At 55.8% G+C, this 27,618-nt stretch overlaps 4 protein-coding genes across 7 annotated transcripts; 1 reads left to right on the top strand and 3 right to left on the bottom strand.

Moving 5' to 3' along the window:
• Positions 1-61: 61 nt before the first annotated feature.
• MCEMP1 (mast cell expressed membrane protein 1) lies at positions 62-7,196 on the bottom strand. Of its 3 annotated transcripts, none has more exons than XM_032883850.1 (10): positions 6,945-7,196; positions 4,181-4,250; positions 2,871-3,690; positions 2,615-2,778; positions 2,156-2,296; positions 1,503-1,631; positions 1,204-1,254; positions 959-1,105; positions 601-669; positions 62-496 (listed from the first exon to the last, which is right to left on the bottom strand). In XM_032883850.1, coding segments are annotated over exons 4-10 (633 nt in total). In that variant the 5' UTR covers positions 2,709-2,778; positions 2,871-3,690; positions 4,181-4,250; positions 6,945-7,196; the 3' UTR covers positions 62-494. The 3 variants fall into 3 exon arrangements, with proteins under 3 accessions (XP_032739741.1, XP_032739743.1, XP_032739744.1); XM_032883852.1 differs by lacking the exon at positions 6,945-7,196 and adding an exon at positions 5,287-5,412; XM_032883853.1 differs by having other exon boundaries at positions 2,615-3,690.
• A 54-nt stretch (positions 7,197-7,250) lies between these two features.
• On the bottom strand, positions 7,251-8,900 carry RETN (resistin). Of its 2 annotated transcripts, none has more exons than XM_032883855.1 (4): positions 8,778-8,900; positions 8,474-8,598; positions 8,012-8,089; positions 7,251-7,493 (listed from the first exon to the last, which is right to left on the bottom strand). In XM_032883855.1, the coding sequence occupies exons 2-4, from the start codon at positions 8,589-8,591 to the stop codon at positions 7,357-7,359; spliced, it is 333 nt and encodes a 110-aa protein (XP_032739746.1). In that variant the 5' UTR covers positions 8,592-8,598; positions 8,778-8,900; the 3' UTR covers positions 7,251-7,356. The 2 variants fall into 2 exon arrangements, with proteins under 2 accessions (XP_032739746.1, XP_032739745.1); XM_032883854.1 differs by having other exon boundaries at positions 8,474-8,601; positions 8,778-8,899.
• Positions 8,901-19,458: 10,558 nt separating this feature from the next.
• On the bottom strand, positions 19,459-27,210 carry STXBP2 (syntaxin binding protein 2). The gene is given in 20 exon segments (XM_032883856.1): positions 19,459-19,593; positions 19,874-20,031; positions 20,154-20,239; positions 20,765-20,860; positions 21,736-21,759; positions 21,761-21,846; positions 22,349-22,487; positions 22,841-22,921; positions 23,003-23,068; positions 23,216-23,273; positions 23,555-23,662; positions 23,751-23,881; positions 23,969-24,053; positions 24,251-24,399; positions 24,739-24,842; positions 24,924-25,002; positions 25,180-25,256; positions 25,576-25,657; positions 25,922-25,971; positions 27,131-27,210. Coding segments are annotated over 20 exon segments (1,782 nt in total). The 5' UTR covers positions 27,168-27,210; the 3' UTR covers positions 19,459-19,507.
• Positions 25,657-27,607, top strand: LOC116883019 (WAS/WASL-interacting protein family member 1-like). Its single transcript, XM_032883857.1, has 4 exons — positions 25,657-25,728; positions 26,559-26,693; positions 26,973-27,378; positions 27,567-27,607. Exons 2-4 carry the CDS (start codon positions 26,613-26,615, stop codon positions 27,593-27,595), a joined length of 516 nt encoding a protein of 171 aa, XP_032739748.1. The 5' UTR covers positions 25,657-25,728; positions 26,559-26,612; the 3' UTR covers positions 27,596-27,607.
• The last annotated feature ends 11 nt before the right edge of the window (positions 27,608-27,618 follow it).

Here is a 27,618-nt window from a genome sequence, read left to right on the forward strand (position 1 = left end):
ACCCTCCCCCACCAGGCCCCCAAAGCCCCAGATGCTCCGAATATGAGATCTGAAAGCCACATTCTTTTGCATCGGTCTTTATCCTCACAAATCACAAACCGTGAGTGCAGAAACAAAGGGGCATACATGTGTACAGGCTCTGAACACCCTCGATGACATGATCAGTCACACATATTGGCACACGCCTGTTCACACCAACATAAGCAATGACGGCACACGCGGTGACACCACAATTATAGTGGCACACAGGGTGCCCCCCACACAGCTCCACCAGGACACATTTGTACAACATACCACAGGACACTCACATGTGGTCACCGTGCTCCCCATGTTGCCAACACCCACATTCACAGTGACACACTTTTGGGGGTCCTTGCTGACACAGCCACCCACTGTGTCATGCATTACGCTCATAACACACCATGATACACACATGTGGCTGGCTTCACTGGGAGGTGCAGCCGGGTCTTCGAGGTCTCCCCATCTGTTGAGGTCTCTGTGTGGGATGGAGACCCAAGGTCAGGCAGATCACTCCCCCAGGAGGGAAACTGGGACCAAGTCCGTGGCTCCCTCCTCACCCACCTCCCAGCCCCAACTTACATGAGCTTGGGCTCTTCTTCTCCAGTGCATTGGAGATTTCCTGTAACTTATGCTTGATTTGGTTCATGTCTGGGGGCAGGAGGACAGGAGAAAGCTGGTGTGGGGTCCCCCACAAGGCCCCCACCTTTATTGGAAGTCTCCTCCCTGCCCGACCCCCAGTCTGGGGTGCCGCGGGGCCTGTGTACTTGGTGTTCCCAGCAGCATTTAAATATCTGCTGAGTGACTCAGGGGGTGACATCCATCGTGCCTTTAAACCCCTGCACCCTGGGAGGGTGGGACCCCTGCTGCTGCCCCCGCCCCCAGTTCCCCAGCACCCAGCATGAGACAAATTTCGCCCAGTGAAGGTCTGCCAGGACACCTGCTGATAGCGTCTTCACTTTATCACTCTCGGCCTGGACATCTCTCTTGACCACATTAATGTCCTGCTTGGCCTCCATGACGAGCTGCTGGACCGAGCTCCAGCCCTGATTCTGCTCCTCTTGACACCCGCGCACCAAGGTGGAGACTGAGGACCGAAGCGCGCATGTCCTTATCACCGCTGCTCCCCCCACCCCCACCCGGACCCTTGGGGCCTCCCCCCCGCCCTCCGGGTGCCACTCTCACCATTCCAGAGCTCCCTCTTCAAGACCAGCAACTCCCGGGACATCTCAGAATCTGTTCAGGGGGAGGGGCAGGGGAGGCAGGAGAAGCCTTGAGGCGCCCCCAGTCCTGCAGTCCTGGGAACAAGGGTGGGGGAAGGCAGAGGAACGAGGGAGAAGGGAGATAGGGCGGAAACACTGGGCCTCCCCACCTCCTGAGGACCGGACCCCCTCCACACTGCCGCAGCCCCCCCACCAAAACAAAACAAAAACAAAAAACACAAAAACAACAACAAACACCCTGAAACCAAAAACCCTACTCACTCTTTGCCAGGACCACTGCCAAGAGAATGACACAGGACAGGATGAGAATGATGTGCAGGCTCATAAGGGCTCTGTGCAGACAATGAGGGACCTGGGCGGAGTCTGAGGGCTGCCTAGACAGGGTGGGGACTGGAGTAGAGGCAGGACAGGTGACCTCCAGGGCCCAACACCACCACCCAGCCCGTCAGCACTGACTCTAACACCACCTGCACCTGCTCTTCCCAATACCTTAGCCACCGTGACCACAAACATGCACACTGACCAGAGCCCCAGCAGTCCTAATGCTGCCATCATCACGGCCCCCTTACCGTCCCCTTTACCAGCACTCATGATGTCAGCAGTAGCTGTCAACCACACCCGTCAACATCAGTGCCTATACCGTTGTCAGCACTGTCCCCAGCACCGGGTCTCATCAGCAAGGTCATAGGCTCTGTCCAGGCCCACCCCTCTGCCATCACCAAATCCAAATCCATCACCATCATCCAAACCTTCACCAACACTCCTGCCAACGCCAACACCACCAACATCATCGTCCCCACCTGGGAAGCTAAGCCGCCGCCCCCGACCTTTAACACACAAACCTTGATGTCACCATGCCCCCCACCTCTGACCCCGACCTCCACCTGGTGCTCTTTGTTCCCGTGATGCCCTACCATGGGCCCCTCCCAAGGCTGCACGATGTGTGTTGGCAGGTGGTTGCTTGTGCTGATCCTTGGATGGTGAATGCCTGCCCTTCAGCTGGTCCTGGTTTCTGAAGGTCAAGGTGATATTCTCATAGTCAGGGTTATCTGCACCTGTGGGTGGGTCAATGAGAGGGGAAACCTGCCGGGACCTCTGGGGCAGGGGTGGGGGTGGGAAGGGGGCTCAGAGTTCTTGGCTCACCAGACCCCTGCACACGACAAATTTCCGAGGATAAAAGATAAGGAATGGGGAAAACGTGATCTGTTTCTTGGTTAGGTGGAGAAGGCATGCATGAGCGTTTGGGGGATACACATGCACACATACATTTTGGGGTGGGGAAGGAGCGCTGTGACCCCACTTCTATCCCCTTGTCTCTCCCATCCCCATCTCTCCCACCTGATCTCTCCCCTCCCCACCCCGAGGTGCCTAACCTTCCTTATTGGCTGGAGCCCTCTGTTTCTTATCTTTGAAGGCTACCGCCTGCATCTTGACCTTCTTCTTCGTGTAGATTTCCTCAGACTCCATGGTTCCCAGTCTGCCAGTTTGCCCACACACATCCCCACCCACCGGAAGGTGTCATGGCAGATGAGGAAATCTGTGGGTTGGGGGTAGGGGGAGGAGAGGTCAGCCTCCTCTTTTCAGTGATCCAGGACCCTCCAGCCCTGGGACAACCTCACTGCCCCTCACCCCAGATCAAGAGGGTCTTAGGAGACCAGAGGTCCCCGGGAGCGCCAAGCAGGAGAAGCCCATAGATCCAGAGACAGGAACCACCACAATCAGGAACCAGCAACAGAAATGTTAGTCAATGCTACACGGTCATCATGTTGTAATAAACAAATATATCAAGTCCGCACCTGTATACCTCAATCGCACACATCATTATACACCAATTAGACTCAATATATATAAATTTTAAAAATTTTAAAGGATGGTCACAAACTTTACAGGAAACTATGTATGTGTCTACCCATATGACCTTCATCCCCTGCCCCTCTCAAGAGAGAATCTGGCCCCCCCTGGGAGTCCTGCCTTTTAGGTTTGGGGTATCTGGACTTGGAGGCAGGATTCCTAGGTCTCCCACATCTTCCTGCCCCCTGCCCCAGTCCCACCCCTCAGCTCCACCCCAAGAAGTTCTACTTCTTCAAGGCCCCGTGGAGGACAGGAACGGATGTGAGGCAAGGGGACCAGCCACTGGAGCTCCACCCATGTCTGGAACAGAGGCTAGACGCACCCCTTGACCTAATCCTGGACATGGTGTCCCCTCTCCCGGGGCCCCCAGACAGAGGAACACTTGGAAACATTCACTCTCATCCACACATCTGCTCACTTCCCCACACTCATACACACTCCCAGAAACCATCACACGTCTGCTCACGTATTCACGTGGCTTGCCCATTGGTAGGCTTCTACACGGGTTTACCCCCAGAGAAACGCCCATATTCATGCCTTCACGTGTCTGCTCTCTCTAGAGGTCTTAAAGCTCTCTTTGTGTCTGTGACCTTGAAAACTGGAGATAAAAATGAGACCAAGTTTGTAGGGAATTTCTCTAAGTTTAGAACGGTGCCTTCTGGTGGAAAGGTAATGTAAACCACATCTTTAATTTAAAATTTTCTGGCAGCCACGTTAAGAAGACAAAAAGACACAGGCTAAATTAATTTTAATAATGTATCTTGTTTAACATAATATACCCCCCAAGTGATGACTTCAGCATGTAGGCGATACTAAAAAATTATTGAGGGGCGCCTGGATGGCTCAGTGGTTAAGGCCTCTGCCTTCGGCTCGGGTCGTGATCTCAGGGTCCTGGGATCGAGTCCCGCGTCGGGCTCTCTGCTCAGCAGGGAGCCTGCCTCTTCCTCCTCTCTCTCTCTGCCTGCCTCTCTGCCTACTTGTGATCTGTCTGTCAAATAAATAAACAAAAAATCTTTAAAAAATTTATTGAGTTATATTATTTTTTGTGGGTACTAAATCTTCAAAAATCAAACGTGATTTAAACTCACAGGACAGTTCAAGCATTTGATGGATGCGATATTGGAGAGCACTGGCCTAGACTATCATGGTTCTCTCCCTCTGGAAAAAATAAGTACAAGATCGTTTAAAAGACTTTAAAAAAAGATTCATTTATTTGACAGAGAAATAGAGCACAAGCGAGAGGGGATGGGGAGAAATGGCAGAGGGAGAAGGAGAAGCAAGCTCCCTGCTCAGTGGGGAGCCACTGCCGGGATTACGACCTGAACGGAGGGCCGACACCTAACTGACCGAGCCACCCAGGTCCCCCTTAAAAGGACTGTCCATGTGGGAGAAGTAGGTATGTTTTAGCTTTTAAATATGTGATTAAATTTGAGATAACTTTGGAATGGTCCCCCAGGGTTTGATGAGGATAATGCTCTGTTTTCTAAACTACTGCCAACTTTGCCGGCTCAAGGAGAACCACTTTGACAGTCTCTCTCTCGGCCCTCTCCTCCCTCTGATTATTTAGAAAGTCAGGATTGAGAGATAAGACCCTCTTCTGACCTAACAGTCACAGAGGAGACGGACCAATGGGCAGCCGGCTCTGCTGTGATGGACAGGCGCAGGGGGTGGGGCCGCAGCCTTGCCCATTTCTGTACGTGCTTGAAGCTAAGAACAGGCTCCATCAGCCCTTTGGACAAAATAGCAGTTGTGCACCTGGAGGCCCACGAGCAATCACAGTGGCCCGAGAGGGCTCTGTGAGGTTTCCTGACCAGCCCTGTCATAGGGTCACAGTTTCAATTTTCTTTTAAGAAAATAATATGCGTCTCCAGCCCAGCTAACAATAAACCTGTGATTGGTTTAGAGTGGGCACATGATCCAGGCCCAGCCAATCAGAGTCAAAGATTTGGCACAGGGGTGGGCACAGGAACCAGATTCAGCCAATGAAACTCAGGCCTGCGACTTCTGCGGCATTAACCAGGGAAAAGGCCATTCCTCCCCCCTCTCCCCCCACAGGGGGCTCTCAGCCTGGGAAAATGTAAGCCTGCAGCTGTGTTGGGGGAGAACCCGCTTGAGAGAGAAGACATTGAGGAAAGCAGAGCTGAGAGGGAGTCAGATCCTGGAGATATCATTTGAGGGTTCTATCCACCCATACCTGAATCTGTCGTTTCTAACCCTGGGTCTCTGGGCTTGCCTGGGACCACCAGCATCAGACTCTTCGTTTTGGCTCAGGTCCGTGATATCAGGGTTGTGAGATCGACCCCTGCTTCAGGCTCTGCACTGAGAGTAGACGCTCTCTTCCTCTCCCTCTGCTCCCCTCTGCCCCGTTCCCCAGCGCACTCTCGCTCTAAAATAAATAAATAAATCTTTAACCCTGGGCCTCTCAGTTACATATCCATAAACTTCCTCTCTTTTTTTTTCTTTTTAAAAGATTTTATTTTTAAGTAATCTCTACAGCCAACATGGGTGTCAAACTTACAACCCCAAGATCAAGAGTTGCATGCTCCACCGACTGAGCCAGCCAGGCGCCCCCAGGAACTTCCTTTTACTTTTGCTCAAGCTTTCTTTACGTGAGGTTTGAGACACTTGCGACTAGAAGAATCTTGGCTACCTCAGGGGGGGCTGGGCAGTTGACAAGTGAGAAAATGGAGGCTTGAGAAGGGAGCTTGCCTATCCAGGTCTGCACCCTGGGACAGGAGAATGACTATGCTGGAAATGAGCGCTCTGAAAAGGACCTCCTTGGGGCCAGACACAGGGGGACAATTGAGTGGAGCTTGGAGATAAAGAGGCATTCCAATCAGTCTGGGGACAAAGGAGGGCACCCCCCTCCACATCAGTGAGGGGGTGGGACAGGTGAGGTTCTAGACCCTTTCTGCTACTCAACACACTTCTGACTCAATTGTCCCACCTCAACCCCATGGCCACTGTGGGGTCAGGGGGGTGGATACAGGAGGGGAATCTCTAGATTGGGGTATAGGTGGGCTCCAGGGACAAGAGGAGAGTTTGTGACCTCAGCTCATGGCTACCTGAATCAGACAGGGGGCTATGTCATCACAGGGGGTGGGTGGCAGAGGTGGGGGCATAACATAGGGAGAGAGGGGTGGTCAGAAGAAAGTCACGGGCGCCCTACGCCACTGCCTCCCTCCAGGAGCATCTAAAACATCTTGAAAACCAGGATCCCACCCCATCACCCATGCTCCAGTCCCTGGAGTGTGCTGCTGGGGGCTGGGGCATTTGAGTCTGGGGTCCCTTTCAAGACTGCACACCGAGTGCTCTGAGGTCTGTCTGCATCTCTCAGGGGCTGGATTTTAAGACCCTTGGATTAGGGTTCCCAGGGATCTGTGCCCACCAGGAAGCTGTGTAAGGGTTGCAGGTGACTTGCCTTCCAGGTCAGAATTCAGACTGGGACCAAAGCCACCCGGGTGGGGGTGGGAACTTGATGTCAGAAGCAAAAGACTCTGTCCAGGGTTTACATGTTTGTGGTCTATGTTTCTTCTTCTATGGCCATACTTATGTGGTTCAGGGGCATTGTCTGCGGGCATGTTGTGTCCCTGTGTGACCATAATGACTGGGTTGTGTACTGTGTACATACGTATATGTAGTGTGTGCAGGTCTCTCCATGAGGTTGGGGAATGAGGGATCGTGGCTCAGGGCTCTGGGCTGAGAGATGACTCAGGGGTCCACCATGACCCTGGGGCTACTGGGGTCTTTGGCCCTGAAGTATGCAGGGGGTTGGGGGGAGGTCAGGGGTCCCTGTCCCATACAGACCCAGACCCCGAATGAAGCCTCATTGTGAGGCTGGGACAGACTGACCCAATGACTTCCTGGAAGACCAGAGACCCGAGGGATCGTCAAGGTGGCCTCAGAGGTAACGCTCACTTCCCCTCCTGAAGGAGTCCATGATCCTTGGGTGTGAGTGTCCTTAGAGGAAGCAGAGTCCTTGTTCTCGGAGATGCGGTAGGGGGAGGCACAACGTGGGAGGAGATAAATGGGCAGAAGAAAGTCACGGACGCCCACAGCCACCGCCTTCCTCCAGCGTCTGCGTGCCCGGCTCATTTCAGAGACGCCAGCTCAGTCCCCCACCCCTCCAACAAACGACAGCAGGGCGCGCAGACCCTCACCATCATCTTCTCAGGGTTTATTTCCACCCCGCCCCTCCGAGGCCTGACTCCGCCCCTCCGAGGCCTGGCCACGCCCCCAGCCCCGCCCGCGCTCCCCGGGGACCTCAGGCGGCGGTCTGCAAGCGACAGCAGCGAGCTCCGGTCCAGTCCATTGCCGCGCACTGGCAGTGGCACGTGGTTTCGGCGCGCACGTCCCACGAGCCGCAGGCGGAGCCGCAAGTGCAGGCGGTGACGGCGAAGCCTGCGGGCGGGAGCGGAGGGAGTTTGGACCCGAGCGGGAGGCTGCGGGCCTGGGGGTCTGGGGGAAGCGGAGGCGGGAGGGTCTCCAACACCAGAGCGTGGGAGCCGGGGTGTGTGGAGCGCAGGGAGGCTGGGGCCCTGGACGCCAGTGTCCTGAGGAAATGCAGTCTCGGCGTTGGGGCGGGGAGGCTAGCGTGGCAGACCAGGACTCTGGGGAAGTTACTTGAAACAGAGCCTGGGACGCCTGGGTGGCTCAGTCGATTAAGTGGCTGCCTTCGGCTCAGGTCCTGATCCCGGGCTCCTGGAATCGAGTCCCATATGGGGCTCCTTGCTCAGCGGGGAGCCTGCTTCTCCCTCTCCCCCTCCCCCTGCTTGTGCGCTCGCGCTCTCTCTCTCTCTTTCTCTCTCAAATAAATAAAATCTTAAAAAAAGAAAAAGAACTAGAGGCTGGACTTAGGGGGAAGGGTTCCTGCCTGTGGGGAACAGAAGTGAGAGCTGGGAAAAGGACTCGAAACTCACCTGCGGGACAGGTGGCGAGGTCCCCCCTGGAGGTGACACTCCGGCAGGTCAGGCCAAAGTTCCTCATTGTCTCGAGAACTGCGGGAGGGAGGGAGGAGGGAAGGCGGCTGTGAGACCAGGCTGCCCCTCCCCCATCCTCCTGAGGCCCTAGCCCTGGTGTTTTGGAGATAGGCAGGGGTCAAGAAAACTGTTCTGAGGAAGGCCCAGGTGGGCCAGGCCCTGTAGAGAGCCATGAAGTGGGGAGCCCACCACCTCCCAGGTTCCGTCTTGAAATGGGTGTTTAGAGGAAAGAGGATATTCCCAGCCTCTGCGGTAGGTGCCTCTAGATGGGGGCTGGGGCTGGGCTGGGTTGGGTTGGGTTGGGTTTGGGGTGGAGGTTTGGTTCTGGTTGGGGCTGGCTTGATGGCTGCTCCGTGTCCGGAATTAGAGGGGCCCCCGCTGAGGTTGAGTGAGGGTCCTCACTTAAGGATGGGACGCCATCCTGGATCTTCTCATTGATGGCTTTATCCACGGGACACAGAGAATTGCCACACACCAGCAGCCCCAGGACTGGGAGCAGGAGGAAGGGAAGAGCCTTCATCCTGCAGCTGCTGAAAGAGGGAACCCACAGCTGGGTCAGTCCCTTCTCATCTGGGGAGGGTCAAGCGTCCAGAGCGGGTGGGATATGGAATCCTGGGTCCCTGTGGGGGACGAGACTGGAGTCCCAGCTTTGTCCTGGCCCCCCCGGGATGGGCTTCTGGGCTGAGCCGGAGCAGGGTTCACTTACCCTCGGGATGGACTCAGCAGGCCAAATCTCAGGCACTGATTTCATGCCTCTGCCGCATCTCCCTCTTTAAGGCTTCTGGACATGGAGCTTCCTGTCTTGGCTGGGTGTTTTGCCCCCCTTGGCCCTCCCATCCCACATCCGGGGCCAAGAGGAAGCCCCCAGGGCAGACTCTAGGGGCCAAGGGGTAGGAAGCTCTGCTCCCCCCTTCCGTGCCACAGTTTCCCCATTCAAGAGCCCACCCTTCTCACATCCGGGCTGGGACTGGTCCAGGAGGTAGTGCCTGGGGGATGACTTCAGAAGCCCTTGTCCCAGGGACGGGCAAAGAAACTGGAGTTTGCACAGAAGCATAAACAAAACAACCCCATGTGAGAACTGCATACCGTGTTCACACCCAAATGCCCATCAACAATAGAATGGATAAAATCATGTTTCTTTTTCCTTCAATGGAACAGTCTGCAACAGACGGTGACAAACTTGCAGCCCATGGGACAAAGCCGGCCCACTGTCTATTTCTACGCAACCCGCGAGATAAGAATGGTTTTTACATTTTCGTTTTGGGGGGTTTTGTTTTTAGTATGAATCGATTTTTTAAGTTGTGGCAAAATACATTTCGCAATAAGTTTTTTTAAAGATTTTATTTATTTATTTGACAGAGATCACAAGTAGGCAGAGAGGCAGGCAGAGAGAGAGGAAGGGAAGCAGGCTCCCCGCTGAGCAGAGAGCCCAATGCAGGGCTCGATCCTAGGACCCTGAGATCATGACCTGAGCCGAAGGCAGAGGTTTTAACCCACTGAACCACCCAGGTGCCCCTCACATTAAATTTTTTAAAAGATTTTATTTATTTGTCAGACAGAGAGAGAGAGAGCGCGCAAGCACTAGCAGGGGAGCGGCAGGCAGAGGGAAAGGAAGAAGCAGACTTTCTGCTGAGCAAGGAGCCCCACGTGGGACTCTATCCTAGGACCCTGGGACCATGACCTGAGCCGAAGGCAGACGCTTAACCGACTGAGCCAGCCAGATGCCCCATTTTAACCATCTTTTAAATGTACAGACCACTGGTATTAAGTACCCTCGCACTGTTGTGCAACCAACCCCATGATCCGTCTCCAGAACTTTCTCATCTTCCCAAACTGAAACTCTGTTGCCCTGAAACACTAACTCACTATCCCCCTTTGCTCCTGGCTTCTACCATCTACTTTCTGTCTCTGTGACTTTGTCTGTTCACACCTCAAGTAGGCGGAATCACACAATACTTATCCTTTGGTGTCTGTCTTCTTTCACTTAGCATAAATGTTTTCAAGATTCATCCAGGTTGTGGCAGGGGTCAGAACTTCATTCTTTTCCATGGCTAATATTCCATCGTAGGGACACAGCACATTTTGTTTATCCATTCCTCTGTTACTTACAACTTGCTCTGTTGTTTCCACCTCTCTCAATGACACCCCTGTAAACCTTGGAATGTAATAAGCATCTCTGAGCCCCTGCTTTCAGTCCCCTTGGGTACACATCCAGAAGTGGGCTTGCTGGATCCTATGGCCATTCTGTGCTTAACTTTCAAGGAGCTGCCAAAAGTTCATACATTTTTGAATCATTGGGAAAAAAAAATTTAACAGTGACATATGAAAAGGACATGAAATTGAAATCCCAGTGCCCACAAATAAAGTGTTCTTGGAGTATGGCCATGCCTACTTTTTTATAGACGGTCTGAGGCTGCTTTCCTAAGTCAGTGAAAGAGACGATGCCCTGCAGAGGTGACCCCAGCTACCATCTGGCCCTTTACAGAAAAAAAAAAAAATTGACCATCCCTGGAGAGTAGCACAGAGTGTGAATGAGAGATCATAAGTGGCAGCTGCGTGTAACAATCTGAATGATTCTCTCCAACATAATTGTGAGCAAAAGAATCCAGATGCAGAAAAGAACATTAACTTCACAAATTCATTTATTAAAAAAGACCGGGACAGGGCACCTGGGTGCCTCGGTGGAGTGAGTGTCCGGCTCTTGATTTTTGCTCAGGTCATGATCTCAGGGTTCTGAGATCGAGTCCTGTGTCCTGCTCTGTGCTGGTGTGGAGCCTGCTTGGGATTCTCTCTCTCCCTCTCCCTCTGCACCACCCCTCTCACCACTTCCCCCACACACTCGCTCACTCTCAAAAAAAAAAAAGAAAGAAAGAAAAGAAAGGAAGGAAGGATGGAAGAGAGAGAGAGAGAAAGAAAGGAAAGAAGGAAGACCGATTAATCTATGTTGTTGGAGATGATGCTGGAAGTTCCCTGGGGAGTGAGGGAAAATGGGAAGCTAGTGAAAATTCGGGCACACACTTACATCTGCACACTGTATGCCTGCTGTATTTCGGTAAAAGTGATGTGTGTGTGTCAAATCCCTGTGTAAGCACAACCGTGTACACAGGGCCAAAGTGTAGACAATACTTATTGAGCAGTTACTATGTGCCAGATGTGATGCTATGCATCGTGCCTGCCGTGGGGAGCAAGGGGACCCCCACCCCCAGCCCTCACGCACTTTGCCCTGTCTGTTGGAGGAAGACAGACACCGAGAGAGAGCTCAATTAACCTCACCCTCCATCAGTCATCTCTGCCATGGAGGAGAGGAATCGAGTTCTGGGAGAACTTCTGGCAGAAGAATGTGGCCCCCACTGGGAGAATCCAAGGAGGTTTTATGGAGGAAGAGATAGCTGAGCGGAGGGTAAGCAAGAGTTAAGCAGGAGAACCAGTCAGGAGGGCATTCTGGGTGAAAGAACAGCATGTCCCAAGGCCCTGGGGAAGGACAGTGTGCACCAGCTTTGAGGAACTGAAAGAAAACCAGTGGGCAGAAAGGCAGAGAGTCTGGTTGGCATAAACAAATTTCACAGACTCCCTTCCTTGAAGACCCCGAGACACAGCTTGGATACAAGGTAGCTCGGGACACAGCAAGAGTCATTTGGTTGAGAGCTCTGAGCCTTCAAATCTTTCAGTCTCAGAATTTTTCAGATAAAAACTTTGGAGAGGCACAGAAGTGGGCATCTCTGTCTATAGGTCAGGGGAAAAGCAGGGGGTGTGTGGAACCCCTAGGGTTCCCTGGGGACTTAGCTTGAAAACCCTTGGTTTTCAAGTAGCAGGAAAGGGCCACATGCCTTTTCATTCTCTTTGAAGAAAGGAAAATATTTTGGGGGCGCCTGGCTGGCTCATTTGGAATAGCATGCCACACTTAATTTCAGGGTCGTGAGTTCGAGCCCCACACTGGGTATAGAGATAACTAAAAAGAAATAAACTCAAAAAACATATTTTCAGGGGTGCCTGGGTGGCTCAGTGGGTTAAGCCTCTGTCTTCGGCTCAGGTCATGATCTCAGGGTCCTGGGATCGAGCCCCGCATCAGGCTCTCTGCTCAGCGGGTGCCTGCTTCCTCCTCTCTCTGCCTGCCTCTTTGCCTACTTGTGATCTCTGTCTAATAAATAAATACAATCATTAAAAAAAATAAGGTGTCATTTACATAAAGCAAACTTCACTCTTTTTACCAAGTTCTAGGAGTTTTGACGAATGCACAGAGTTACGTGATTATCACCACCCAATACTTAATACTTAAATGACAGTTGGGAAAAAAGGAATTTCCCAACGATCTTAAGGAAATCTGTGTCCTGAAGCCACAGAGAGGATTTTTTCGCTCTGTACCACCCGTCTCCCCACGTGGCCCAGCAGACCTTGTGAAAATTCACAAGTATTACGAGCTTCGTCCTGCCTCTGTTACTGTACAGCTGTCCTTGAAGGGTTGTTTTGAACCCAGAGGGTCTGGGAAACTGACCTCCAGAAGTAATCTGAGTTACTTGCCTCGCTAGATAACAACTTGCTGTCCGGTTGACAGACTCAGATGACAGGAGACTCAGCCAAATCAGGAAAGAATCACTGACACTTGCTTCCTGTCCCATATGAATGACAGAAAAGAAAAGCAAAATCCTTGGAACCCTGCCCATTTTCTTTAGCAAGAGCTGGCGAGCCTGGCTTCATTTAGAAACCCTTCTGACCTGGGGGTGGGGGGCTGCCTGGCGGAAGGGGAATGTGAGCCACTAGCTACCTGCGCAGAGGTGGGGAGAGGACAGGCAAGACCCTGTGGGGCCAGGTTGCACCTTGGGGCAAGGAACAGCAACAGCCTGAAGGTTGGGTGGTAAAGATCATGGAGATTTCCAGTGTTAACGACCTGAGATTGTCCTTGCAGAGACCCACTCTTGCCTCTTGGTGTCCCTGGTTTCCTTGGGCCTCTGGACTCCTTACAGAACATCTTTCCCGTGGGGGCTCCTTGGGATGCTCTGAGATGACTGTGTCTACTGTTTGTTGAGCAATTTATACATATGACCACCACCCAGTCAGGTAGAGATGGTAATTATCTCTACAAAAGGAGCTGTTGAGGCCCAGAGAGGCTAAGGGATTTGTCTGGGGTCACATAGCAAGTTGGTGGAGGAGCTGGGATTTGAACCCCAGTGGTCTGGGTCAAGGACATGTACCTTTCAGCCTCAAGAAGTGTGTGGCAGGGTGGAGGGAGCTCCCCGGAACAGCCATAGCACTGTCCCAGATCTACTTAAAAAAATAAAAAGAAAGAGGGCACCTGGGTGGCTCAGTGGGTTAAAGCCTCTGCTTTAGCCCAGGTCATGATCCCAGCATCCTGGTATCGAGCCCCGCATCAGGCTCTCTGCTTAGCAGGGAGCCTGCTTTCCCCTCTCTCTGCCTGCCTCTCTGCCTACTTGTAATCTGTGTCTATCAAATAAATTAAATAAATAAAAAATTAAAAATTAAATAAATAAAAAGAGAAAGAACAAAAGCAACATTGTTTTGAGAATATTCCTACAGCTTTTCTTTTGCTGTTGAAGAAATGACAGAGATAAAATGGCCCTATTTATTTTTCCTAAGATTTTATTTATTTGAGACAGAGAGGGAGAGAGCACAAGCAGGGGAGGGAGAGGGGGAAGGGAGAGGAGCAGAGGGAGAAGCGGGCTGGATCCCAGGTGCCCTGAAATAGGGAAATTTTGGAGCACCTGGGGGCTCAGCTGGTTAAGCGTCTGCTTTCAGCTCAGGTCATGATCCCAGGGTCCTGGGATTTGTCCAACACCAAAGTCTCCCCTTTTAACCAAGGCATTTTATCCCCCAAACCCTGGGATGGGCAGTACGGGGACCAGGCTGGGGATGCGTGGAGCGCAAAGGAAAGGGGTGCGGGAAAGAGTTTCATGGAAACTCCTTCCACCCAGCCTGGCTTTTTCATTTTTTTAAAGCTTTTATTTATTTATTTGAGAGAGAGAGAGAGAACGGGCATGAGCAGGAGAAGAGGCAGGGAGTCCTACACATGGGGCTTGATCCCGGGATCTGAGGACCTCAGGATCGTGACCTGAGCAGCAGGCAGACGCTTAACCAACAGAACCCCCCCACCAGACTGGCTTTTTTAGGTTCCACATATCAATCTTAAAGAAACAAACAAACTCTTCCGTTGGAAGAGGATGTTACTCCTCATCATGGGGTGGTAATTTCAAGCCCCACACTAGGTGTAGGGATTACTTTAACTAATTAATTAATTAATTTAAAAAACCAGGGTGCCTGGGTGGCACAGTTGATTGGGTATCTGACTCTTAGTTTTGGCTCAGGTCATGATCACGGGCCCTGGGTTCGAATTCTGCATTGGGCTCCACTCTCAGCTCAGAGGCAACTTGAGACTCCTTCTCCCTCTTGCTCTGCCCCTCCCCCCTGCTCTCTCCCTCTCTAAAATAAATAAATAAAATCTTGAAAACAAACCAGAAAACCACCCAAAATCCTTACAGAAACAGAGAACATATCAGTGGTTGCTGGGGGTCGAGGGCGGGATGGAGAAATACAGGAAGGTTGTCCAAAGGTCCAAACTTCCAGCTAGATGATGAATAAATTCCGGGGAATCTAATGTACCGGGGGGGGGGGGGTGTCACAGTAAACAATACTGCATTGTGTGTCTGAAAGTTGCTAAGCGAGTAGATTGTAAAGGTTCGCACCACACACACACACACACACACACACACACACACACACACAGTAACTCTATGAGGGGATGGATGTGTTAGCTAACCTTATGGTAGAAATCATTTTGAAATATGTCACATCACTACATTGTACACCAGAAACTGACACAATGTTACAGATCAATTACATTCCCATAATGGGGGAGGACATCAGTTTCACATCTAAGGGAAACCATGCAGTGTTTGTCTTTGTCTTTCTTTTTTTTTTTTTTTTAAGATATTTATTTATTTGGGGCACCTGGGTGGCTCAGTGGGTTAAAGCCTCTGCCTTCAGCTCAGGTCATGATCTCAGGGTCCTGGGATCGAGCCCTGCGTGGGCTCTCTGCTCAGCAGGGAGCCTGCTTCCCCCCTCCCCTCTCTCTGCCTGCCTCTCTGCCTACTTGTGATCTCTGTCAAATAAATAAATAAATAAATAAATAAATAAATCTCTTTTTAAAAAAGATTTTTATTTATTTGACTGAGAGAGAGACAGCGAGAGAGGGACCACAACAAGCCAGGAGAGTGAGAGAGGGAGAAGCTGGCTTCCTGCCCCACAGAGAGCACAATGCGGAGCTTGATCCCAGGACCTGGGAATCATGACCTGAGCCAAAGGTAGATGCCTAATGACTGAGCCACCCAGGCCCCCCAGTGTTTGTCTTTCTCCTTCTGACTTATTCACGGGCAACTGCAGAGACCATGCGGATCGGGACACCACACAAAACAAATGCTGCAGAAATGTCACCTTCCCTCACCATCATGTTCCCAGAATTTCCCTGGCCACTGACAGGGATGGAGACTCCTAGTGGTCTCATGAACTTTGGTCACTGGAGGGTTGGGAAGCCCGAGTCAGGACCTCCTCTTCCTGTCCTGTCCCCCCTCCCAGCGCCCCAGCCCTGGGGACTCCATCTCTGCCCACCCCACCCCCCAGCAGAGTCTTCCCACTCGCTGGGCAATTTCTTCACTCCAGGGGCCTTTTCACAACATTCTTGGCGCTGTTGGTTAACGGCTGTTTGAAGATTTTGAGTAACTTTAGAAAAACAAAAAAACGGGAAGCTGGCTTTGGTGACCTCCTGGCAGTCTGGGCTCCCCTGGAGCTGACAGCTGACAGCCTCCCTGCCCTCTTCTCCTTCCTGGAGCTTTCCTTGGCTCGCTGAGTCACACTCACTTCCTGTCCCTGCCCTGTGGCCACTAAGCCCCTGCCTCCCAAGTTGAAGGCTTCAGGCACTCCTTCCTCTATCAGGGTCCCTGCTTTCACCGCTCCTGCCCACCTGGCAGCTCTGGTGTACCCCAGAGCCTCGAGTTTGTTTCAGTGGAGCAAGTTCCAGGCCACAAACTTGGATGAAATCTTATTCTAGAAGGACCTCCCTGCACGGCACGGGTGGAGAACTCCCACTCTAATGCATTCCTGACCCTGAGACCGTCTGTCCGTCCTCAGTTCTCCTGGGGACGTGCCCTCAGACCCTTCAAAGCGCTGATGTGAGCCTGGGAAATCTTTTTTGCTCACTTTGTGGGGCCCTCCTTCTTAGCCCGGGGCCGGGCCCCATTAGAGTGTCTAATAATAATAATAATAATAATAATAATAATAATAACATTATTATTATATCCATAAATTATCATGATGATAATTATCATTACGGCAGCCAGAGTCTCCAGGATGCCTCCTATATGCTTACAATGTGACCACTGGTCACCCTGAGATCTGTTTCCACCCTAGATCTCCCTGATAAACTCAAATATCCTGCTGACTCCTGGGGATCCTGCAGATAATACCTAAGAAAATGTATCAGGTTGTTACTTTCCAACTAGTTGCCAAGGGACAGGTTGTTTGAGAAGGATCCCAGCTAATCCCAGTGGAAGGATTAATACACTTGGAAATAATCTTCAGGAGAGAATGGGTCCAGGCATGGAGACGTGATGGCTGCTGACACTTTTAGGCGGAGAACTGGTGGGGACTGGGGGACATCTGCCTCACTCCCACCAATCCACAGATGAACTATAGCACCCTGACCTTAAGGAGCCCCTGAGAAGATGCAAAGGGAAGTGCCCAGCCTCACCGGTGAGAGATTATTCTGACCTACAGCAGAACCTGGTTCAGATAGTGCTAACCACCCGATGATCTGAGGAAACAGCACGGTGAGGATGGTGGGAACAGTTATACCGGGTCACAAAGAAGCAGCCAGCCACATCCAGAAGGAAGAGAACCCCGAAGAACCCCAAAGTACACACACCAAGTCGGGATAGATGTCCTCAGGAAATAAAGAACGGTGACATTTGAGCTAAAACCAGAAGGAGGGAGGATATGAAGATTTGCGAGGAAAGGCACTGTAGGCAACTAGAAAAGCAAGTGCAAAGGTCCTGTGGCTGGAACGGAGTGGTGTGTTTGACAGATGGCAGTTGTGGCTGAGGGAGCCAGTGGGGAATGGACTTGAAGAGGGACTTTGTGAAACACAGAGAGAGGGAGGTTGGGTTTCGTTCTCATAGGAGGGTTTTGACAAGTCCCAGTAATGCATGCGGAGGGATTGGCGTGATGCTTCACGCCCACAGGGGTCCATGAATTTTTGTTGAATCAAACTGTCCTTAAGTCGGAGGCGCTACGACACCTCCTCGGCATAAAGGGCAGAGGCTGAGGCGGCGGGAGCAGGGGAGTTTTGTTGCAGCAGAGAAGCTCGGAGTCACCACTGATCCACTTACCGTTTCCAGTTAGGGTTACCCCAGCTCCAGGTAAGAGCCAAGATCCCGGAAATTTGGGGGCACAGCGCCCCCTTGTGCTCATAGCGTTTATCTACCTAAGCGGGGCCTGGGCAGGGGTGGGGCGGAGCGGGGAGACCTCGGTTTCCCGGGGAAGCGAGTTTCACCGTCACTCTTTGAAACCACCTCCTTCCCGCCCCGACTCCGGCCAGTTAAATGGCTTCTCTGCCGAGGCCGGAAGGGGAGCCCCGCATCCAGCGCGGGCGTCCCACGGGTCGGGGGGCCGGGGCCCCACCCTGCCTCCTCGACGACCTCGCACATCCAGCCTTCTGCCCTGGTGGGAGTTTCGCGTGTATTCTAGAAGTAGACTGAGTCAGAGGGTTTAGCCCTTCTCGAGGGCCCCGCCTGCAAATGCGTCCTTAGAATTCCCTGAATTCGGAAAAGGAGAAGTGACTTCAATCGGGGCCGCGTCTTCCATGGCCGGTGAGGAAGTGTCCTGTCCCCGCCCAAGCCCTCCCGGTCCCGGCCTTAGATGGCCACATCCCCCAAAGTGACCTAATGGGAATAAGTAGCGCTCCACGGGGTGGGGAGGGAGGCGCTATCCCCAGTTTGCCCGCCCGGAGCCCCTCCCCGGGCACCCCTTCGGGCAGTACCTCTTTGCCAGCGTTAAAAGTGGGCCCCGCCGGCCCTTGCTCAGATCCCTTCTGTAGTTGTCCCACTGGGCCGGCAGGGGCCAGATCCCTACCTGGGCCCTCCAGGCGCTCTGTGGCTCTCAGATCTTACTGCCCCTCAATGTCCTTGTTGCTCCTTCTCACTCTCTTGCCTTGGCTTCCACTGCCTCCCCGCCTTCCCTGACTCCTCTTTTCATTAACAACTCAAACTTCCCCCTCCTCCAGGAAGCCTTCCTTGACTGCCCCCAGACTGGATAGATGAGGGTATCCCCTGGGCTCCCACAGCGCCCTCCGCTGCTGCCCACCTGGCTCTGTATCTGTGCCCCAGAGAGGGACAATCCTCATGTCTCATTCACGCTGCGAGATTCCGATCTCCTTTTTAGCTGAGTGTTGGGGGCTGAGCTGTATCCTCCCCTCCCCGAAATTCAGGTGGAAGTCCCAACCCCCAGCGCCTCAGAATGTGACCGATTCTGGAGAGAGTTTTTTTACAAGATAATTAAGTTAAAACTAGGTCATTAGGGTGGGCCTTACTCCAACGTGGCTGGTGTCCTTCTAAGAGGGGATTAGGACACAGGCGGGCGTGCAGAGGGACAGCCACAGGAGGACATGGGGAGAAGACGGCCTTCCGGCCTCCACTCCCCAGGGTGAGAGGAACAACCAACCCACACACCTTGAGCTTGACCTTCCAGCCTCTAAGGGCCGTGGGAGAACACATCTCTGTTGTTGAAGTCACCCAGTTCAGGGCCCCTGTGAACTCCCTGGGGGTGGGGCGGAGGACCAGAAGGGGGAGCACCGAGGCTCTGGGCTGGGTGGGAAGTGGGCGTGGCATGCTGTGCACCTGTCTTCAGCAAAAGCACACTCTGATCCCAGGAGCTGGAGAAGACCCTGGCTGTCTGGCTCCAAGGCCCATCAAAACCGTTCCTGGAGTGGGGGTTGGGAGGGGGGCTGTGGGAGAACAGGATACCAGGTCTCTTCAGCTTGTCAGTACTAACAGGCCCATCACAGCAGCCAAGATGACTCAAGACGGAGGAACAGCAGCTGTCACACCCTCACGCCATCAGCTTTCTGGCATGGTCTCTACCTCGTCTGCAAAGCAGCCCCGTGTTTTGGGTGGACGGAGAAGCCAGGAAGCCGGCCAAGGCCTTACAGCTTGTCCCTCTCAGAGCCAATGTTCAAACGAGGCCCAATTCTCAAGCTTCACCTCAGCTTAAGACGCCTTCTGGCAGGACAAGAGTGGGTCCTAAGGGACAGGTCAGGGAGGAGGGTCCACGGGAGGCACCTGGCCCAAGTCAGCTCCATCAGAAAGAAGGCGAGGTGGGCGCCGGCGGGAGGAGAGAAGGGAGGAGTTTATTTCTCTGGGAAGGGAGGGGGGCGGGTCAGGGCAAGGCAATGTCCTCCAGCTTCTGGTCCAGCGTCTTGAGGTCATCCAGGAAGCGTGTCGGGGTGAGGATGTGCGAGGAACCTGGGCCACGAGGGAGGGTTGGGGAGGTGGATCTAAGAAGTCTACACTCCCTAGAAACATAGGAGTCCAGCCCCCAGGGGACCCCTTCCCTGGGAACCCAAGCCCCAGCCCCTCAGAAAGTCAGGAGTTTCCAGCTCTACTCACCCAGGGCTCCCCAACACAGGCCCTGCACAGGCTCCAGGGTTTGGGGACCCAACAGGGAGTCCCCTGTCAGCCTGACCCTCTAAAGCACGTAGGAGCCAGCCCCGGCACCCAGGGTACCCCAGCCCTGGCTTCTCACCAATGAGCACCTCCCACTTGCCATCGGTGGCCCTGGTCACCTCGTAGGCCGCCCTCATCTCTGACATTGCCACGCCGCCCAGGACGTAGATGATGAGCCGGGGCCCAGCCCGCGTCTCCACACCGGCCTTGTTCTTGTGCCAGTGGCCGAAGCGGGCACTGCGCGGGGGGGGGGGCGGACACAGGTCAGTCCGGGCAGGAGACTCTCCCCCGCACTGCCACGACCCTCATCTCCCATGGGCCTGAGTGTGGGGCAGGAGGCGGCCCCCAAGGGCCCTCACCTCACAGCAGCCTGGGAGCTGGATGTGGGAGCGGGGTCGGACACAAAGGGCCACAGCTTTTGGTCCAGCCGGTCCTCCACGGCATCCTGGGAGCCAGAGAGGGAGGCTCAGGACAGCAGCTTCAGGTGAGAGCATCCGGACTCCACGGGGGTGGGCGGGGCAAGGCTGCTGGGCCCCCAAGTGGGCAGAGGTGCCAGGGGCCAGAGGAACAGCGAGCCCCTGGCCTGGTCCTTTTGCCTATTGCTCCTTTGGGCTCCCAGGACGGGTAGGGGCTGGTGGTGGGGAGGGTGAAGTGGGAACATGGGGATTTCTTGGGGAGGGTGGGGAGCAGGGGGAAGAGAACTGAGGACAAGAGGGCCAGTGCTTGGACAGGAAATGAGGCTCCCCTTTGAGGTGCCCCCCCGCTTTCCTAATTCCTCGGGTGGGGGCTTGGGGACCCCCCCAACAGCAGAGCAGATCGGATGCCAGGGGGATGCCCATAACGAGGGATTTTCCTTTAAGCCCTGAAGCTTAGCACTGTGACATGAAGAGGACTGAGCCACCGCCTAGACCAGGGCCGGACTTGCCATGGGCAGGGGAGGCAGGGGGAGGTCAGGCCCCACCAGTGGTACCTCCATCACATCCTTGATGACTGGGGTCCAGCGGGACAGCTGATAGGTGGGCTCCAAGCGCTCCCTCCGCTCTAGCCGGCTTGAGGTCCCAGAGCCCTACAGGCAGGGCACAGGGATGGGGGCGGGGAGGATGGGGGAGAAGGAGGTGGGTCATGGGTAGGACTGGGGACTCATCTGGCTTGGGGAGGGGCTGCAGAAAAAGATGGAGAAATGGAACAGAGAAGCAGAGAGAGAGGGAAGAAGGTGAGAGAAGGAGAGAGAGGGCTGGGGAGGGGGAGAGGGAGAAAGGGAAAGAGAGAGGGAGAGGGAGACAACAGGGAATGAGAAGGAAAAAGAGATTCAGAGCCCATGAGACTAAAACCTGTGGCAAAGAGAGACAACAGACAGGTGGAGACAGAGGCAGAAAGGCACGGAGAAACAGCGGAATGGGGAGGTGGGAGGCAGGGTGACAGGGGGCTGGGAGAGAGATGAGGGACAGGTGAGGGGACAGGAGAGCCACCCCAGCAGTGGAGGCAGGGTCAGGGGAGGTGGGACACACAGGGCCAGAGAGAGACAGGAGAGACTAAGCAGACAGCTGAGTACAAGAAGCTGCTGTGTGGGTGAGTTTGGGGTAGGGCTGTGCGGGGGGGCGGGGGCTGAGTCCTCCAGGAGCCCATGGTCGACTGTGTGCTGGTGACCCTACTCTCCGTCCCCTGGGACTCCGGCCACACACCCCACACCGCACCATCATCAGGACCACAGCTCTGGCTACACCTCACCCCTGTTTATCATGCAACCCATGACTGGGAACAGCTGCGGTGCCCGCTGGTCCCCAGACCTGACCTTTCACAGACCTCCCTGTCCCCCAGCGCCCCACCATGCTTTGAATGCCCCAGCCTCCCAGGCCCCAGGCTCTGACTCCCAGGCACCGCCCCCCATGCCCACATTTGCGCTCTGCCCAGTCTGACCCTAATGGCTTGCTGCCAGCATACCCCGAGGTTGGTGACCGTGCCCCCCCAGCTGCTCCAGGTTCCGGATGAGGCTGCTGTGTGCCTGCACGTTGGCGTGCTGGATCAGCTTGGCCAGGTTCTCCTCACTCACACCTGGAGGAGGAGGACGGGTGGGCTTCTAGGGATGGGACCCTCATGAGGGGGGCTGGCTCAGAGAGGGCAGGGAGACACAAGGTGGCCATGGGGTTCCTGGGTGAAGGGGTTTGAGGGTGGCGAGAGGAGGTCCCAAGACTGTGATGGGGGGTGGTCCTCAGGACCAAGGGAGCCACTGGGGCAGGTGCGAGGAGGATGCTAGAATTCTGGATGGGGATCCCAGAGGGGAGAGATGGGGGTCCGAAATTAGTTGACAGGGCCAAGTTTGGAGGAGTCAGGTTTGGGGGTCGCTATGTCAACGGAGACCTCATGTCAGTGAGAGTTCCCCAGATCAATGGCGGGGGTTCCCAGGTTTGAGGTGGGTGTATCTGTCGGGTCTGGTGTGCCTGTTGAATGGGGGCATCCCAAGGTCGGGAAAACTGTGGGGTTGAGAGATTCCCAGGACCACTGCAGACCCCTGTGAATGGAGGTCTCCGGAGGTCTTCCCAGGCCCCCAACCCACCGTTCCGTAGAAGGATGTACAGCAACAGGACCCGAATCTTGTCATAGGCCGGCACCGCCGTATCCAGCAGCACCGGCACGATCAGCTTCATGGCATCCTTGATCTTCTCACCTTCTGCGTCTGAGCCCATGGCCAGGTCCTGCGGGGCAGGGGTCGGTGGGCTTCCAGAGCTAGGCCACCCCCAGAGTCCTTGGCAGGACCTTGGGGACGGCCTTCTTCCTACTACCAGGTCTCTGAAGGTTTTATAAACAGGCCCGCCCCTCTCAAGACCCCCCCCCCACCTCTCCACAGGCCCCACCCCTTATCCGGGTCCTACCCCCCTCTATGGACCCGCCCACCCCATAGACCGCTACATCACAGTCCCTATCACAGTTCTCCAGAAGCCCCGCCCCCTCACGGGCCACACCTCTCCAAGGCTCTTCCCCTGAAGACCCGCCCCCTCTACAGGCAGGTCTCTCTGAGGCCCCACCCCCGACCCAGGCCCGCCCCCACCTGCTCCACACCGCACAGCTTCTCCACGGAACCCTTGAAGTGTTTCATGCAGTCGTCGGCTAAATGCAGGTGCGTGGAATACTGCGGGGTGGGAGGAGGAAGTTGGGGGGTGACAGAAACAAGAGTCCCAGTCCCCCACCCAGGTTCCCCACCCAGGCTCACCTTGTTCAGCTCCTTCTGGTACTGCGGCATCTTTTTCAGGATGTGGGACAGGTTTTTGATGTTGGCCTGGGGATAGGGAGGCCGTGAGGCCTGGCCCTGCGCACCCCGGATCCCACTCCGGGCTCGGCCACGGGACTGGGGCCCCGCCCCCACTCGATGGCGGCACAGGCCTCTCTGCCCCAGCTGCCCATCCAGACGCGAGCCCTCCCCTACCTTGTCCGTGGTCAGCCTCTTGCTCTCACAGAACGTCTTCAGAAGCTCCGTGACCCTCCTGGTGGTGAAGAGTGAGCAGGGGTGGGGTTGGGGACTGGCGCCAAGGCTGTAGTTTGACAGCAGTGTGTGCGGGTGATGTGGGGTGTCACACAGCCGGGACGCGGGAGCCAGGGGACACATGTGTCCCTGTACTAGGCCATGGGCAAGGCCACACTGAGGAGTCGGCTGAGGGGCGTGGCTTGCACTGGAGCGCTCACCCAGGGTCAAAGACCACGCACGTGGCCCACAGTGGGGGGTGGGGGAGGGGAGGCGACTGGGGACACGGAGCGGCCCACGCACTTGGACACGTCGGCGATGTGCATGTGCCGCAGCTCCACCCACAGGTCATCGTCCTCGTCCAGCAGCACAGCCTTCTCGCGGGCCTCGCTCAGCCCCGTGGTCTCGTACCTGCGGGACACGGAGGGTCAGGGCAAGCAGCTGAGGAGGGACGCGGGAGCTGATGCACCCGGGGTTCGTGTGCCTGGGCTCTGCGTACTTGTACGTGTCCTGTTCGATGTTCAGCAGGTCATAGGCCATCGCCTGGAAGGTGAGCTCATGCAGCAGTGGGGACACGGGGTCCGCCCCCCGGTCCATGATGAGTAGCTGTGAGCGGGTTTTTTCAGGGCCCTGGCGGGGGTGGGCAGGGATGAAGATCCTGACCCTGTCCTTCCTCGGTCTCGGCTTCACCCCCTCCTCCCCTGCAGGCCCCCTTACCTCACCCAGACTGGGATTGTCTGCCTTGAAGGCATTCAGCTTGGCCAGGACTGCGTGGGCCAGCTGCGCTGTGACCTCTGGGCCCCTGGGGGTGGGGTGGGCAGACATGAGGGCCTCAGGCTTGGGGCAGAAGAGGGCCAGGCCCACACGGGAGGTCAAGGAAGGGGTTAGGGTTGGGAGTCGGGCCCCAGGCGAAGACCAGGACTGGGGTCAAAAGTGAGGTTCAAGGCTGCAGGCAGGATGGGGTCAGGGTGGGGGCGGCCTCGGGGGGGGGGTCCCCACTTGCGGTAGCGGATGGCCGGGTACTCCTGCAGCGTGGCGCACAGTGTGGCGATCTGCTGGGCCAGTGCCTCGATCTGCCGGGCCCGCTCCCCCACCCGGAAGGGGCAGTAGAGGTTGTAGGTGCTGTGGGGGGCATCCAGGGAGAACACCTGGGGGGACATAAGTGCTGGGGCCACCGCTCTGGGTGTACCCCTGGCCCGCAAACGGCCTCCAGCACCTGCAGCTCCCCAGGGTTTCCCCTGGGCTCTGGAACCTGCCTCGCCATCCAGGAGGCAGGCCGGGCTGCTTTCAACTGATGCCCGCAGGAGGCGGAGAAACAGCCCGGGCCCCTGCCCCTTGGTGGGAAGAACTCAGGCCCCTCAGTGTTGGCTGCTTTCCTTTCTGACCCGAAGGCCCCCTTCTTTACTGGATTCAGTGTCTTTCGGAGGGAACCCAGGCTGTTTGGTCACCGGCTCCCACCCCCCACCCTGGACCAGCCTCGGCCGTACCTGGGCCTCGTAGGGGAGGAAGGCCAGGTGGATCTCTTTCAGCGTCTTCACCACCTTGGCTAGACGGGAGCGGCCCAGCTCACTGAAAAGGGGCTCAGGGCAGGCTGGGGTGGCAAGAGAGGGCATCAGGCTAGAGTGGCCCCACGCCCCCACCCTGCCCCATGCCCCCTGCCTGTTTCACTCACTGTCAGTGAAGAAGATGTGTGCTGCTTTGTAGGTGAAGGTCGGAGTCCCCCGGAAGTCAGCGATCAGGGCCTGCACTGACTGGGGGGCGGAGGGGGGCACAGACCATTGTCCAAGCCTGGTCCTGCCCCTCCAGAGCCCTGCCCCAGCCTCCCAGCCACAACTGTCCTCCCCTCCCCACAACATGCGCAGACATGCACAGAGGCATGCGTATACACACACACACACACACACACACACACACGTTCACACCGGCACCTTCTCCGTGGGGCTCAGCAAATAAATGGCCTCCAAACTAGGGATGGGTTCTCGCCGTTTGTTGATATCTTCAACAACTAGCAGGAACGGAGAAAGGGCCGTATGTAGGTGGCACTGGGACCAGGGCTCATGGAGAATCTCAGACTTGGAGAATCGGACACTTGGGCAAGAGGGCTGGATGCCAGGGCAGGGGGAGTGGGCGCCCTCAGCGCCTAAGGGGAGGTACCCGCCTGTGGGTCACATGGCTAAGGGTTACATGGCAGGGTTCAGCACGTTCAAGGTCACAGCCGTGCCCCTCTAGGGATCCTCCATAGAAAGTGACACATTCTGGGCATTAGGGGACCGACCCCATGCTCAGTCCCATCTGGGCAGCATAGGGTGGGGGTGTCCACTCACTTGTAATGCCCTCAGCCAGGATGTCTGACATCTTGCAGCAGGAGGACAAGATGCGCATGCTTGGATGGTCCATGATGAGTACCTGTCCGGATGGATGGACAGAAGGACTGATGGACTGAGGAGTGGGCAGGAGAGGTTCCAGCTGCCCCCGAGGTAGGGCTGGGGTGGCGGGCAGAACTGACAGCTTCAAGAACTGGCTGGATGGGAGGACCCGACCGCAGCCTGCCCCACACCCACACACCCACCCCAAACCTCTGGACTAGCGGCCTCCCCAGGGAGTACTTATGGGTCCCACATTCAGGGCCTCCCACATGGGTCTGGACAAGGCATTCTGCCAACCCCATACCTTCCACTCCCCATCCTTTTTGACACTCCGAATGACCCCGCTCAGAATTTCTGTGGGAAAGGTAGAGCGGGCTCAGGATACTGGATTCGCTGGCCCCAACACAGCCCCAAGCCTTCTGAGTCTCAGGGCTGGGCCTCCATCTTCAGTCCTGTTTACTTCTCTCATCAGTCTTGGGAGGTCACCCCTAGGGTCACCCCCAATTTACAGACAGGGAAACAGGTTCAGAGGACGGGTGACCAGCCTAAGCACCCTCAGCCCTAAATGGCTAAGTCCCTGGGTTTAAGTAGTCAATAACAAATATGCATTAGATGAACGAGTAACTGAAAAGTTAGAGTTCACGTACAGGTCTACCTCCCTCCAGAGCCCAGCTCTCAGCCTCGCCATCGCAACCTTGAGTTCTCCTGGTGGGGGCCTCGAAGCCAGATCCCCCTCCCAACCTCCATCAGTTTCCTTGCAGGACCCCTGACTCCCTGCTCTGAAGAGGCCTAGCTTCTCCGCATTAACCTCCGTGTAGGAGGCTCCGCTTTGGGCTGGGGTGCTAGGGGTTTGAGCCATAGTCTGCCCTGCCTTGCGGAGGGAGAAGCAGAAGGGACAGGGTAGCCCCGCCCGCCCAGAGTGTCATGTCCACTCTTATCAGGACAGCCAGGGCGGAAGGAGCAGGAAGGAGGTGCTGAGGCCGGAACTACTTGAGATGGGGGAAGGGGCGACCTCCACCCCTCTCCCAAGATCCCCGACCCACGGCGGAGACGCCCGAGTCCTCACGCTGCATGAGGTTCGTGGGGACCCGGCAAGAAGGAAGGTGTCCCCCACCCCCCGGGCCTGGACATTGGCCTGACCACAACCCCCAGCGCACCCAGCCCGGGCCCCAGTCCAAGAGTCCAGCCCCCCCGGACTCTGCCAGGCTCGAAGACCCGGCAGTCGGGTGTCCAGCTGCGCCCTCTCCCCGCCGGCAGCCTAGGGGGTCCAGGACTGCAAGCCTTGGCGCCTGCCTACGCCACCCCTAGCCCGATCCCCCTGGGTCCCGGGAGGCCAGTCTCCCAACTTTGTTTAGCTCCGGCACGGAAGAGCCGGGACGTCCAGCAGGACCGAGTCCCCGCCCGCCCCCTCGAGGATCAGGTGCTCAACGCCCAGCCGGGCCGCCAAATCCCCGCCGCCGGCGTCCCAGGGTTCGTGCACCCCCGGCCCCCGCCCCCCAGGAGACGCACTCACTTTCCCCCACCACCGCCTTCAGCCCCGAGGGCGCCATCTTCCCCCAGGGGCGCCGCCGCTTCCGGGTCTGTCCCAAGGTGGGGGCGTGGCCCCGCGCGTCAGCCACCTGGACCCCGCCCCGCGGAGCTGGCCCCTCCCCCACCGGTCCTCGGAGAGGAAGATCTGCCCCCCGCAGAGTGGGCGGGCGGATGTGTCCACGCAGACGAGTGAGGAGTCGCTGGAGGGGTCCCCAGACGACACACGCAGACGTGAGCTCAGACACATCTTCCCTGCTTGCGTGCAGCGAGCAAGTGGGATCGCGGGGAAACAACGCTTTAATCTTTCCCAGTCGCGGCTGCCACACTGCCAGAAGTTTCTCTGCGGCTGACGGATGCTGTGTGCCCGTCCGGGGCCGCAGGGCCATAAGCTCGTGACCCACTTACCTTCTGTTCCCCAGAGCGTAGCCGCGGGCTGGACAGCATGTGATCAACTCACGAGAAAACCTGGAG

This window comes from Lontra canadensis, unplaced genomic scaffold, assembly GCF_010015895.1.
Source record: "Lontra canadensis isolate GAN:19392208 unplaced genomic scaffold, GSC_riverotter_1.0 scaffold88, whole genome shotgun sequence".
Taxonomy (NCBI): Eukaryota; Metazoa; Chordata; class Mammalia; order Carnivora; family Mustelidae; genus Lontra; species Lontra canadensis.